At 40.2% G+C, this 14695-nt stretch overlaps 1 protein-coding gene across 1 annotated transcript; it reads right to left on the bottom strand.

The window, feature by feature from the left end:
* Window positions 1–1381: 1381 nt before the first annotated feature.
* MCOLN3 (mucolipin TRP cation channel 3) lies at window positions 1382–14433 on the bottom strand (the record flags this gene model as incomplete). Its single annotated transcript, XM_079536467.1, is given in 15 exon segments — window positions 1382–1420; window positions 1422–1475; window positions 1479–1501; window positions 2505–2634; window positions 3024–3230; window positions 3805–3927; window positions 4039–4140; window positions 5633–5782; window positions 5863–5975; window positions 7856–7955; window positions 8547–8643; window positions 8724–8808; window positions 9268–9421; window positions 12814–12981; window positions 14206–14433. Coding segments are annotated over 15 exon segments (1773 nt in total).
* Between the last annotated feature and the right edge of the window lie 262 nt (window positions 14434–14695).

Genomic DNA, 14695 nt, shown 5'->3' on the forward strand with positions numbered 1-14695 from the left:
TCCAGCCTTTCATGTCCTCACCTCTCTGAGAGGAGACTGCCATGTTCCTCACATGGTGCTTCTCCTCATACAAATGTTTGGTTGATGCTCAGAACCATATTTGAATGGCTTGTACATCAACCCACTGTCTCCAGAAACAAGTTTCACCAAATGTCATAGATTTAATTTTTTTTTTTTCTTGAGTATTACAGATATAGAAAACTGCTTGAGGGCACCAGACTGCTTTAATTCACTCAATGCATGAGAGAGAATGCCTTTAGTACTGAGGGCTAGCTTGATGCTCGAAGTCACTGTTGCCTGATACTATTTCTTTGTGTTGAAAGTTACTGCCTTCCTAGTCTACCCATTTAGTCTAGCCAAGTCTGAACACAGACAGCTTGTTAATGCCCTTTGCATTCTAGAAAATTTTAACTGAGGAAACAAATAGAACAAAGCTAAAAAACAAACAAACCTGAGCTAGAAGTGAGAGCGCCTGACCAGAAAAGCTGCAAGTATATCACAAGCTTTTGCCACAGGTTTACACTGGTTTTGGGGAAAAGCATTTAGACTTAGGGTGTAAGATTTTCCACCAGCTCTAAACTACCCACTTCCTGCAACGTGCGCTGCTTCAGAGCCTCCATGGTATGCTCCCACAGACCATCAGATATGTTCACTAGGACCTGTGCAGGAGAAGGGGAAAAAACGTCAGGTGCACACACCAAAATAATAGTTAAATTGTACAGGAAGCCTTGAAAATGCATCTGAACTATCTAATTAGGTATCTGGTGGTATGAAACTACCATTAACCATCTTAAAACATTTTTAACATGTGAAAGACTTTGGAGGAGCCCCATGTGTATTGCAGGGCCACATGACTATTGAAGGAACAGAAGCTGTATCACCTTTACCACTTGAGATACTTGTTTGTTCCCACAGATCGTTGTTTCAAAGTAAAGCTAGGACACAAAACTGAGCTGAAGGAGCAACGTCCACTAATTCTAGGCAACCGTGACGTCAGTCCCTGGTCTAGCTTCCAAGGACAGAATCATGCTACTTCCAGATATAAGCAGTTTGGAGCACTGATGTGCATAGCATGAGGAACACAGACAGATCACATTTGCCACCAAAATAAAATAATTAAATGATCAGTTAGGAAATAAGGGTCCAAAGCCAGGTACTTTGATGCCTGCAGCTCCATTTGCATCCAGGGTTTTGTGGGCTACCCAGTCCTCCTGAAGAACAAATTGCTTGAGAACAATCAGGTTTTAACTTTCAAATGCTCTTCTAGAGTCCTGATCCCTGCCTCGTGTTGTTTCTTGCCTGACCACACGGAGAGGTGTGACAGAAAAGGAAATATTAATATCAGTGCCCTTTACCCAGGAGCAAGAAGGCCTGCTCCACTTCATCCTACGCTTTCATCCCAAGTAAGGTAACTGGTCAAGAACAAGGGCTCTCAGCTCTCGGCAGTGTTGCTGCAGGCTCTGCTCTGTCCTGGCTCAAAAACGTGCCCCCATCTCCTCTCCTTCATAGATACAATTAACAACACATCACCCTCAGAAAAGCCCATAACAAGGAGATAACAAGGAGTCTTGGATCTTTTTAGGAAGCTGCAAGTGTTTAAGGCTCCCACACCAAGGGGCCCTTCTGCAAGCAAGGCTCAGAGCTGCAGCCAGCTGGGTTAAATATAAACCACATATCCTGCAATTGGTAGTTCTGAAGAAACAAAGTGTTAAGTAACTGAAGCTAACTCCATAGTGGAAGTTAGGCGGTCCTTCTCTAAGAGCTGTGATAATGATACTTAAGCTGTGTGCCATTTTAAAGTCTTTTCAAGCTGATTTTTTCCAAAAGTTTCTGGCCTGCTACCATCTAAATTTACAAACCTCTGGGTAAAGTATAATTAAAAAGTGGATAAGAGAACAAAGAATGAGTTCAGTAAGTCCAGACTGTTGGTACAGAAAGAATTAATATTTGCACATGACACATACGGGGTTCCCAAGTTACTGTGTGTATTTACAAGGGCTGCTCTGAAAGTAATGCCTCCTGTTTTATTATGTTGGCCCACAATGTCAGTTGGATGTTGGCGGGATGACAGTAATAGTTGAACCTTCCCACCAATATGCTGTTACATTTTGTTTCTGTGTGATAGATGGCAGCAGAGGGCAACTGACATGGAAGCCTGTACGAAGCAAAGGTGTGTCACTGAAATCCTCCATGTGGAAAAAAATGGCACCCATTGACATTTCTTGATGCTTGCTGAATGTTTATGGGGACCAAACAGCAGGTGTGAGCACAGTGATGCAGTGGGTGGTGTGTTTTAGCAGTGGCAACAGTGACAGACTTTTCACTCCAGTGTTTCATTATAAAGCATTCATTATTGAGTAAATAGTTCCTTATTATTGCAGTGTTTTATTTTTTTCCTTGCCCCCCCCAAATCAACTATGCTTCATAAACACTGCACCAGGGATATTCTGTGGTGTGTTGCATTTGCGTATATATTAATGTATAATTTTAAAATAGGTACTTACCATTACAACAGCAGAAGAGAGATATAGAACTTTCCTCTTCTAATCTGTACCTTCCAGAGTTTGGTAAGTCTTTGCACTGTGATATAAATCTCTGAAGTTCTGTCTCTGGAAAGCCATCTTGTTGGTAGTGCTAAAAATTGATAGTTAGTTAAACCTTTAACAAGGCTAAAGCACAGAATAGCCTAAAGCAATACAATAAGAGCATAAAATAAGACTTGCCTCCCCTGACCACTTTTCAGGTATTATTCAAGCATGAAATTAGAAGATTCAGAGAACTGAATATGAAATTTCTACTTTTCAGTTGATAATAAGCATCCATTAGGAGAGGAACTCAGATAGGCTTATAAGAAAACCAAAGTAAAAATCTCTTGCAATCACTCCATGCCCTCAAAAATAGCTTTTACATTCGTTCATAAAACTGGCTTGCACAGCAAGCCAAAATATCAAGGGGGATGAGAGTCTGGATAGCACCAATCTTGTCTTTTTTATTGCAAATAAATTTTAAGAGTTCATGCTTACCTTGATAGTTTCATATGTATCCGTAATGAGTGCAATGAAGAGACTTAGCACCATGTAGATGAACAGACTGATGAAGGAGTAGAGGTAGATTCTACTGAATAACCAAACCAAGTAACTTTTCTGCTGCATTTTTGCAAAAGTGGCAAACATGTCATCTCCGTTTATCAACGAAAAGAGGCATTCAGAAACCACATTCAGAGAACGGAACTGGAAAAAGACAAGGACATCCACAGTTGACACTTTATTTGGGGCCCTAGACTGTATATAGCCTGGAGGAGATAGATATATGGCTGTGGACTGGCTCCTCTGAACATTTTGTACACCCAGAGCATGACAACACGTAGTGCTAGCCGGAATGCACTTATGGAATGAGCAGTTGGTCCTTCCTATACACAGAAGCAATCAATTCATTCTTTTGTAAACTCTTCCTATTTGTAAGCCAATTTCACCTTAAAAAAGGATAATATCTCCAAAGCTTTAGTCTGATAACAGTGCTCTGTGAGATCAAAATGGTTTCTCAAAATGCCACGCAGGACTCCCACCATATGACTGAAAGTCACAGCAGCTTCCACTCCTGACTCAGAGCTTTCACAACCAGAGGGAAGTCTGACCATGTTGTGACAGTCAGGCTGCCCAAACAGTAGCATCATGTTGAAGATGAATGATTTTTGTATTAAGGGAAGTCTTGACATGGAAACTTAGAGGATAACAGCAGTAAACTCTTATTTATTTAGAGTCTATTCTATTATTCACATTGTATTTTTAATCTTGAGCATGTTACCTTCACATGGTATGGCCCCAGTACAATCCATCCACAGAAACAATAGCCTAGATAGATCATAGCAGCACAGCAGCAGAACCTCATGACGTTGGGTAATGCTGCTCGCAGCGTTAGAATGAGAAGCTGCAGAAAGCAATGCAAACATTAAGAATTCAACCAAGCATTTCTTCATGTTGTCTTATAGCAGCAAACAGAATAAATACCAACAGCATGAAGATCTCAGGAGATCCTTACATTATACTTCTGAAAGAAACCTAGGTAGCGAATGACTCCAAGCCACACGAGCATAGTGGATGTTCCTAGGAGTATGCTACAAACGTCATAACTTGTCAGACTCTAAAGGAAAAAAAAAAAAAAAAGAATCAGGTATTATAACAAATGACAGGTTTTAAATTGCAACTCTCATTCCTACAAAGATCTAATACGAAACTGTTTTCCTTAAAAAGCTCTCCCATTAGAAATGAGTTTGGGGCAATATGTTGTAGAGAGCAGAAGTGTCACCAAAAAATAAGGGAACTTTCAAAGTGTTACTCATTCCACGTGCCTTTAAAAATTACTGTCGATGAACCAGATTCTCACCACGAGCTAAGCGTTATTTGCTAACAGCACAGCTGGACTGCAGCTGCAGCTGCAGACAAGCCCTCTCAATGCAAAACTCAACAGGTCCTGCTGCGTGGCCCCGAAAACACCTTGTGCTGTTCCCAGACCTGCAGACACTGCTGCTGCAATCTGCTGCAACTGCAACAGCAGATTCCCCATACCAGCTTGGGAATCTCTCTGCCACATCCCAACTTTGAGTGTAAACCTGATTTTAGAACTACAGTGCAAAAACAGCTCTTCCAGGATGTAGATAAAGCTTTATATATTTATTTTATATACATATATATATATATAATATATATAATATATATAATATATATATTTTGAAGTGTCAGCAGAGTTCAGGTAAATACTAAGGAGGATTTTGCTATGTAGCAAAGGCCTGTGAGGTATAGAAAGTTGTCAAGGCGAAGAATAATTAGCTTTTAATTAGTTCTGACCAGAGCTTCATGTATATTTTATCAGCACTTAGCTGGGTTTTTTCCATCTATACATACTGGTCCATTTTCATCCAAGTTACCCTACACTTTGAATTGAGGCTCTTTTCCAAAATGCTCACATCTGGACAGCTGACTTGAATAAAAAGCGTTCACTCCTTTCCATGAGAGAATGGACCTCTTCTGAGTGAGCATGGACCTCTCTCATCTTAGTTCCTTTCTACTTCTAAGTTTACAGCTCCTAAAGTAAGACAGAGCAATGTGTGATAATCAAGCAGTCACCAGATTGATTTCAGCTCCATCCTTTCATCACTGCCGTCCAAAGTCTGTTGTGTTGCAATGCTATGCTTCAAAGTCTGATACAGATTCAGTTAAAAAAACAGCATGATCTGAATACTAGAGTGCTTCAGTGTAACATATTGCAACTTTTGTTGCCCAACATTTCATATTTATTTATTTTCTGTAGTTAGTTTATTTTAGAAATTGAAGGCTAAACCAGGCTGTGGCTGAGTATTAGGTGCATGCTGGAAACCATAAGCTAGGAAAGCAGAAAAGTGATGCTTAAGAAGAAAATCTCTATGCCAGTTAAGCACTTGAAAGGAGCAAAGAGAATTAGAACTATAACATATAGGGATATTTGCAAACAGTACACTTGAGTTATAATTCCAGACAAGAAAATAGAGTTTTGAAATTTTTGCCAGTTGGAATCAAGTACAGCCAGCCTAGAGACCTCAGAGATTTAAACCTAGGTGAGACAGAAATTGCTTCCACCAGCAGTGTAAGTATCTTACCTTGGCCTGTATCTCCATTTTGAGAGTTGATCCAGTGATAGTTAGGACATCACTAACCATAATGAGGATATACCAGCCATTGACAAATTCCATCTGATCATTGTAAGATACTTCTTTCTTGTAATAATATAGGAAAAAACTTACAAATTCCTGGTGGAAAGGAAAAGAGGGAAAAGTTCATTAGACTAATGCAAAACACAAAGACTTTCCAAAGGAAGAGTCATACCCACTCTTTGGAGCCGAATTCCTTTGACCACTGATCGCGTGCAAAGGATCAGTGAACTCAGACAGATGAGTATGACAAAAGCATCAAAAATCATCATGTAATGCGTATTCTTCTGTACTGCAGGAACAAAAACATACATGTTTATATATATAATCATGCATTTATATATAATCAGATGCATTTCATCTTGAGTATTGAAGTATCAATCAGTTTTTGATGTTTGCTATGTTTATCCTTACATTTTTCCCACAAAAGCTTGTCTGACATTTTCAAGAGACACACAAGTGTGCACTTGCACTGCCAATACCTATTCAGCTAATTTGGAAAGGTTGACACCATCTTAAAAATGTCATATATCAAAGTGTGAATGCTGCAGAATGGGAGGTAGGACTTGTCTATTTTGCAAGCACTGGAATGGCCCTTTGAGCCAAACGTTTGTATAAAAAAACAATCTCAGGAATTCTACAATATGTATCTTCTCTTCCAGAACAGAATTTGACTATCAGTTGGCTCTTCTGTCCTTAGTTTGCACTACTACTCAGATAGCTATGACCAACACTAAGCTAGACATGATCTCTCCATATCTTTTTTTACTAAAAATAAATTCTTGATCATTTACGGACAATTTTTGCACCAAAAAACTACTGGTAGACATCTTTTTCCTTTTTATCCTTATCACATAGCAGAATCTAGATGGAGTTAGTATGAGGATTTGATTTTTAATTCTAAAAGAATTCCTACATTTTAGAAAAAAAGTGAAGAAAATTAATGCTAAGGATGAAAGAATGGACAGCAGCAAGTCTCCAAAATGGGGTGCTGATACACTAGTAGACATCACAGAGATACCAACTACCCAGAAAAAGCCCACCTTCTTGTTTAGAAGTCTCTGGCACGTGTACTGGTGCCAAACAAGATGGTTCTGCAGGTTGTTCTGCATAGTTCAGAATAGCAGCATTTGACATCACTGCCTTTGTATTTTTGTTTGGCTTTCAAAAAATAGAACAGAGTACTTCAGGAGATGATACTGAAAACTGTCAGAGAGGCAATCTACATCAATGTCAAATGCAGATTATTATAGAGGCCTGCTATCAAACCCTTATCCTGCTGCACAAGTAATCTCTTAGAGGTAGCATGCCATCTGGTGTACATTTATAACACGGCATCTAACAAAGCCAGCTGATGGTTTAGCAGATTGCATGTTTGCTTAAACAGCACGTTTCGTCCTCTGTGATGCATTTCATTGAATTCATAAAATTAATTCCAGCTAGAATCTTAAAAAAACAACTCTCCTTTCCTTAATACCAGATGTTGACGACGGAATTTCCTAATGCAGGTACAGCAACAAAATAGAAAAATAGACTTCTTTCATCATAAATAAATAAATAAAAGCCCCAATGAAAAACAAGTGGAATTTAAAATCCTGCAAAGCTTCTGGTGTTCAAAGAGATTAGTTTACAAAGATCTCTGGCAAAGTTTTGACTGGAGATAATAGCTCCCAACAAAGGGTGCTCCTATTACCTACTATTTAAGATAGATACTCAACCATGCTGCACATCTCAGTTAGACTCAGATACACACTAAAGTATGTTTAAGCAGCAATCAGGAGTATTTCTGGCTCTTTCATTCTAGCAGCCCTTCCTAGCAGCACAACAGTGCTTCCTTATCTGCCTGCTGTTAAGTCCTGAAATAAGAGTGAATCAGGTTCAACTTTCCACCACTATCGCATGTCCTTCCGTTGCCTGGTGCTAGAGCAATGCTTCACAGCCTGCTGTAAACAGTGAGCAGCTTAAGCTCAACAGCCAGAACCAGAATGATGAAAACATTTTGGTGCAACAGTATCGATGGTACAAGGTTTCACGGTTGTTTAAGAACAATTCTTCCCAAAAAACAAACAAACAAACAGGATTTGGAGTGTACCTATTAGACAGTGTATGTCAATAGTGCCTCATCTTTAAATAAAGGTTAACTAGCAAGAAAATTTAAGTTATATCACTTACTTGATCCAGAAACATGCCAGTCTTTACATTCCCTGATCTCTATTTCATTGTCTAGACTGATTTTGATTCTTCCACTGTGGGCTTTATTATCAAACACTATCTGTAGTAACAAAAAATTAATTAAAAGTGACTGTTAAAACATTATATATTTAGTATATTGTACTGCTAAGTTTGCACAATAATTCAGAATAATTCTTCTCAGGCAGAAGTTATGAAAGCTGCTTATGATTAAAGTAATTCCTGTTTATTCAAGTCAAGTCTTGACAAAATGAAAAACAAGTCTGGTATTACTTGATTAAGTAAATACCAAAATACAGGTGGAATTCTTTTATGTACAGCCCCACATCCCCATGGTCTGAAAAATAAAAACGCAACACATTCCTAGAAACATCTCTCTGAAGAGAAGTTCATGTTCTTCCCATACTTCAATGGGATTAGATTACAAAACTGTAAACTGAACTGTAAACTGAACAAGCACCTGAGGACTGTATCACGTGTGCCCAAACCTACAGTAACACGTGAGAGTAGTTTACAGGGTACTAATTCATGGCAGACTAATCCAGACTCCACTGAGGACACTGAATGGTGCCCAGCACTCCTCAGAAAACATCTGCACTGACTGCATATAGTAAATAAGCATGAATGGTTTCTCATTTTTGAACTGAAAGACACAGGGGAGACATCAGTGTACCGTCAGGGTGAAATCGTAACAGTCAGGGAGCTCATGGTGACGAACGGTCTGGAGGTTGATTGCCTTCAGATTGAACATGAGTTGCACTGCCACTAGCCTGGAACAGGGTCTCGCATTAGTTTTTTGCAAAGAAAATGCACAAAAACATCAATGCAGGAGGTATTTACTCCTTCTTACCTGTGAAAATCCAGAGTGAAATTCAAATTGTGCTTTCCCACTGTTCTGTTGTCTAAAGACATCAATGGCTCAATGTAGAAGCAGTCTGCAATGGATAAGTACTCACAATAATATCTCGGAGGTTATCACGCTCTTTAACTGTAATCTGCCCTTCCCACTCCCAACGCTGTGAAGTGCAGTTGTCTAGAGCAGTAAAGATAGCATACTTAAGTGATGAGTCACTTTGGAGTCTCGGTTACAAATACGTTGGCTTTCTGAACATCAGCCAAGTTATTCAGCATGAATTCACCGGGAAGGCGCCTGAAATCAGCCTTGTACAGGTCATAGTGCTAACAGCATCACTGTTTATGCAGTAGATATAAAGGACTGTTTCCCTGAAAGGAAGGTTAGTTACACAGTCATTTTCTTACCAGTTTTGGCTAGTAATAAGTGCAGTACAGATCATTTGATACAACTATAAAATATTGGATGTTCACTAAGAATGTATCTTCAAGTGTAGGGTCCCTCCTCCCAAAGAAATAATACAACAGATTAGATTCATCACCAGTCACAATCTCTGGGTCTATATCAAAGGTGTCATTTCCAGGACAGATGGTTCCTTGCTTGTAGAACTGTTGACATACAGCCAGAGCTGTCTCTTCTGCTCCTTTCTTCTCATAAGCATGGTTTCCAACAGAAATGTTGGGCAACTGTAAGTACTAAAGTTCAGAACAAAGGGATTAACAAAGTTAGATGGCACCAGAACTACCGATCTCTTGGGAAACAAACTAACACACACAAAGATAACAAGAGTTTAGATTTATGCCATAACCTTTCTTTTTAGTTAAAAGATCATCTAAAGAACTTAGAAATGTTTGTCACACTACAGCTGAGTCTTCATATACTTTAAAGCATGGGTGTACAACCTGTTGGTTCTCCTGGGCTGCACTGAATAAAGAGGAATTGTCTAGGACTGCATTTACAAAGGTCAATCCAAAAGTAATGCCTCTTAATTATTTCCAAACTACAACTGATACAAAGAGCATAATAAAGCATAATAATACTATGGAATAGAGCACATTCTCAGCTACAAAACACTCTCTTTCAGCACGGTCACCACTATTAGCTGTGCATTTTCACCAGCAATGAGAAGGAGGCCACATGCCATACCCAGACAAATCTGTGCCAGTGGAGGTGATCTACTGTTCCTTTTGCCACTGCTGAAATGCATCACCCACCACCTCACTGTGCTCACATCCACTGTTTGGTCTCCATATGTGTTCAATGTGTGACATTTTTTTATAGACTCCTTAGAGTTGGAAGGGAGCTTTAAAGGTCATCTATTCCAAATCCCCTACAATGAACAGGAACATGCACAGCTAGATCAGGCTGCCCAGAGCTTGATCCAAACTCACATTGAAAGTCTTGAGTGATGAGGCATCAACCACATCTCTAGACAGTTTGTTCCAGTACCTCACTACCCTTACTGTATAAGACTTTTTCCTCACATCTAACCTAAAACTACCCTCCCTGAGCTTGAAGCCATTTCCCCTTGTTCTACCACCACAGACCCTGCTAAAGAGTCTGCCCCTTTCTTTTCTATAGCTTCCCTTTAGATACTGAAAGGCCACTATCAGGTCACATGGCAGCCTTCTCTTCTCCAGGCTGAACAGCTTCAGCTCTCTTACCTGTCCTTCTAGGAGAGGTGTTCCATCCCTGGGATTATTTTGTGGCCTTCTTCTGGATGCACTTCAACAGGTCCATGTCTCTCCTGTACTGAGGACTCCACATCTGAAGGCAATACTCCAGGAAAGGCCTCAGCAATACAGATCAGAGGGAACGATCGCCACCCTCACACTGCTGGCCATGCTTCTTTTGATACAGACCAGGATGTGGTTGGCTTTTTGGGCTGCAAAGCACATTGCTGGCTGATGTCTACCTTTCCATCCACCAGTACCCCTACATTTGTTTCGTCAGGGCTGCAATTTCCCTTTCATCTCTAGCTTGTATTAGTAGTGAGGGTTGCCCCAATCCAGGGGCAAGATCTTGCATTTTTCTGCATGGAGGAATTAAATAACACAGCTTTCCTTCATACACACTTCCATGCCAGACACCATGCTGTCAGACTGCCCCTCTGCTGCCATTTGCCACACTGCAACCACACATAATGGGATAGTGGTGGGAAGGTTCAGCTTTACTGCCACCCCACTAAAATTTGTCCCTGACACTGTGGGCCAACATAATAAAACAGGAAGCATTACTTGCAGAGGAGCACCCACAAAATATATACTATAGTTTATGTATATAAGTAAAGCAATAAAAATACAGAACTAGCGGGACATTGGACCTTGTTTTTGTGAAACTAACACATCAGTCCGTTTTGATGGAAGTGGTTGCAATTCTTAGTGTGTTCTAAAGGTCTTCAGTAAAGATTTTTGATGAAATTTTACTCCTGTACTTCATCCTTGAGCACAGTTGTTCACAAATGTACACACTGCAGAAAGCAATGACATAGATGAGGTGTGACTGTGAAGTGAGGAGTATTTCTCTCTGGTGAGAGAGGACTTATAAAATCTGGTAGAGAGACATGATCAGATTTTTGATTGCAATTCTGTACATTCTATTTGAAAATTCACGTGTAATATGTTTACGTTGACTGAAAATGGAGTCGCAAATAAGCAAAATCTGTGCAATTTTTGCAATCTTGAAGCTCTCCTTACGACCCAGTTTTAGCCCAGAGGGGGTTAATACTGCACTGGTGTTCAGTTTGAGCTGAGTGATGGTTCTGCAGAGTGGTGGCTCTGTCATGATGGTGTGGGACAGGGGCTGGCCGAAGTGCCAGCTGTGCCTGGCTGCATGCTGCCCAAGGGCCACGAGTTGGACACATCTACTTTAAGGTATTTGACAAAAGCAAAAAGTGTAGGATTTGGGTCTAAATGCCTTTTTGCTGTGTGTTATTTTTCTTCCTGTAATCCTTGTAGAAAATGTAATTCAATATTTGCAAAGCACTCTGGCTAAAATCCAAACAGCTCATTGAGAACAAAATCTATTGATCAGCTCCAGGGATGTCTGCACAAGTCCATTGCTCTGGCAACGAGAGCCAGACTGTTTCTTTTGCTGAAAAAACAGCAGATTTCTCCACTGGTTCATTCAAAAAATGGCTTTACCTGAAGTAAAGCCATATCCAGATGTGGAGTCCTCAGTACAGGAGAAACATGGGCCTGTTGAAGTGCATACAGAAGAAGGCCACAGAACTAATTTAGCAAATAATATAGCAAAACTTTTTATCTTTTTTAATGACTTATGGTACAGGAAGAGCAGTGAGGTCTGAGTCATTTCAGGTTTTTCCTAGTCTTTCATTCCTGTTCCATTTAACTCCATGTTACTTTAATGCCACTAAGGAAATATGCCTCCCACAGCAAGAAAAATTGAAGAGCTGAAGTACATTGACTGTGGATGGGGACTTGAAGTTCACTGCAAGCACTGAAGTGCAACTATGTTTGAGCAAGTGCCTCTGACACTTGCCTTTTAGAGAAGACTCAAAGTCATGGATGTGCCAAAGAGCCATTTCTCTTCAGAGCCTGTCTGGTGACCAGCACATTGTGTGCAGCATTTACTCTTGGCTACAGGTTTGTTTGTTTGTTTTTTCCCCTCTCTCCAAAAACTGTAATTGAATCCATTAGGAGAAAAAAAAGAAGAAAAAAAAAAAAGTGGGAGGTCTACAGCCTCGTGTTTAAGAAAATCCAGCAGAGTAGTCTGCCATTCAATAAAAAATCTTAAATACTCAGCAATCCCAATTTGTTAGCTCAACATAAAGTCCTATAAACAGCATAGGAAAAGCAGTGTCTGCAACCTCATCTTTTCACGAAAAGTAAGTCTCCAGGACAGCATTAACTCAAAATGTGTTACTTCTTGTATATCACATTACAATTTTCATTCAATAGATGGGACACAGCCTTTCCCTCTACCAACTACATAAGCAAGTCAGTATTCCAGCATTAAGCAACAGGCACATGCATTCAATCTCAGACACAATCCAGAATGAAAGAGGAAGAAGATGCACCCAGGTAAAGAGCGTGTATATTGCATTCGTTGCAGTGACAATCCTTACCTGATTGATGGCAAAGAATATTTGGTCATAGACATCTGTCTGTGTGTATACTGCATAGGTATCATCCATTCTGTCCATGTACCCTTTCAAGAAGAGATGTTTGAATGCAATAGTGTTCTCTTCTTTGAAGGCAACCACCATTTGATTGCTCAATCCAAAAAGTACCAGCTGAAAAAGACATTTATATTTCCTATTCAAAGACAATTTGGGCTTCTGCACTAATAGACAAATTCTGTCCTAAAACAGCTAGTTACCCTCATCATGCTGGTAAACACGGCACTAACATGCAGGCTATTCCATTTCAGAGCTGGTCAAAAGAAACCTTTAAGGAAACAATGGTTCCTTCAACAGGATGACCAGCTTCCTGGCTAAGGACTCGCATTTTCACAAAGAAAAGGATACTATCTCAAATTCAATCTACCCATATATTGTTACATGTCTTTGTTACTTCAGCCTGACACTAATATAATTTGCCTTAGGAAACTTAAGTATTTCTCAGAGAAAAAGGTGGGACAAGACATAACCAGACTTCATTTTGAAGTCCTGACTCCAGTGCAGAAAAAGGCAAATTGAGGACAACTCAAAAACAAACAAACACAAACAAAACAAACAAACAAACAAACAAACCAAATGTCTTTCTCTCGGGTTTGAGTAAAAGGTGCCTTGACAGCAACAGATGAAAATGGCGCTTTAACAGGATAACTTCAGAGTCATCACATACTGCAACAGCTCATGAAATTGGCATAAAACCCTGCTAGCTGCTATCCGGGCTGGGAAAGTTTCCCAGAAGAATGTGCTCTATTGTTTGCAGGAGCTCACAGTTCTCTTCAGCGCCTATTGTTTCACAACCAGTGTCTGGCAGTATTGTGAAGAAACTCATCAGAGGTAAGTCTGAACCAGTAGTCTACGGATCAGCTTTATGGCCACAGGGCAAACTGGATATTTAGTTTTTGATAAGGATAACTCAGCAAAGACACTAAAGAAGTCTGTGGGCAAGCTGGGTGTTGAAGACACACAGGAATGCACTAGCAAATCAATAGCACAAAGATTTAATTACCTATTTTATCTGAAAAGTCCAGATCTTATTTAGATTCTTTTGCCGTAAAATTTTATTTCTAATTGTAAAATGGGACAGATAACAACCAGAGGGGAAAGGGAGAAAAAAGAAATCCTTAAAGATGGTTTCTTTCATCTCCACTCTCAGGAAATCTTTTTCAGTCAGTAGTTTGAGAAGTATGTCATCCAGGATCCTGAGATCTATGCTACATCTATGTGATCAAGACAGTTCTGCAGTCTGTCCTTCAGTCTACACGCTGGCCAAGGAAAAGCCTTTGTCATCTGCACCCCTCATCTGAATTCATTGGATCGAGTCCCTACTTACACAGTACTCACCTGAATGGTAACCATTGCTATTTTGAGCAGTTGAATCCCAAGTTTCCAAGGTTTTCTGCCCCGGGCCCAGAATTTTTCACATGGGTTCATGAAGAAGAACTTCAGCTTCCTCCTGAGCTGGTCTTCTGCCAGCAGCTCCTGTGGCAGTGACAGGTGTTGTCTGTAGCTGCAGATCCCTTCCTCATCCAGAGCGCTGCAGCTGCTTACAGCCACTTCAGGAGTCTCCATTGCTGAAACAACAAACGTCTGTGGCGGTTGGAAATCATGCAAGCATTAATACAGCAGCATTAGATCAGCCTGCGCTGACAACCTGGGCCCCAGAGCTGTTTGTCTTCTGTGAAGGTACCCACATGTCACACTGAGCTGAAGAGCTACCTCCTAATGCACACGCTCTGAAGGCAGAACCCATACAGGTAACTTAACATTCAATTACAAATGGAATTTCTGTCCGTTTGGAATGATGCAGTCACTTATGGAAAACCTCTCCCCC

The sequence above is a fragment of the Tetrao urogallus genome, assembly GCF_951394365.1.
Source record: "Tetrao urogallus genome assembly, chromosome: 5".
NCBI classification, from domain to species: domain Eukaryota; kingdom Metazoa; phylum Chordata; class Aves; order Galliformes; family Phasianidae; genus Tetrao; species Tetrao urogallus.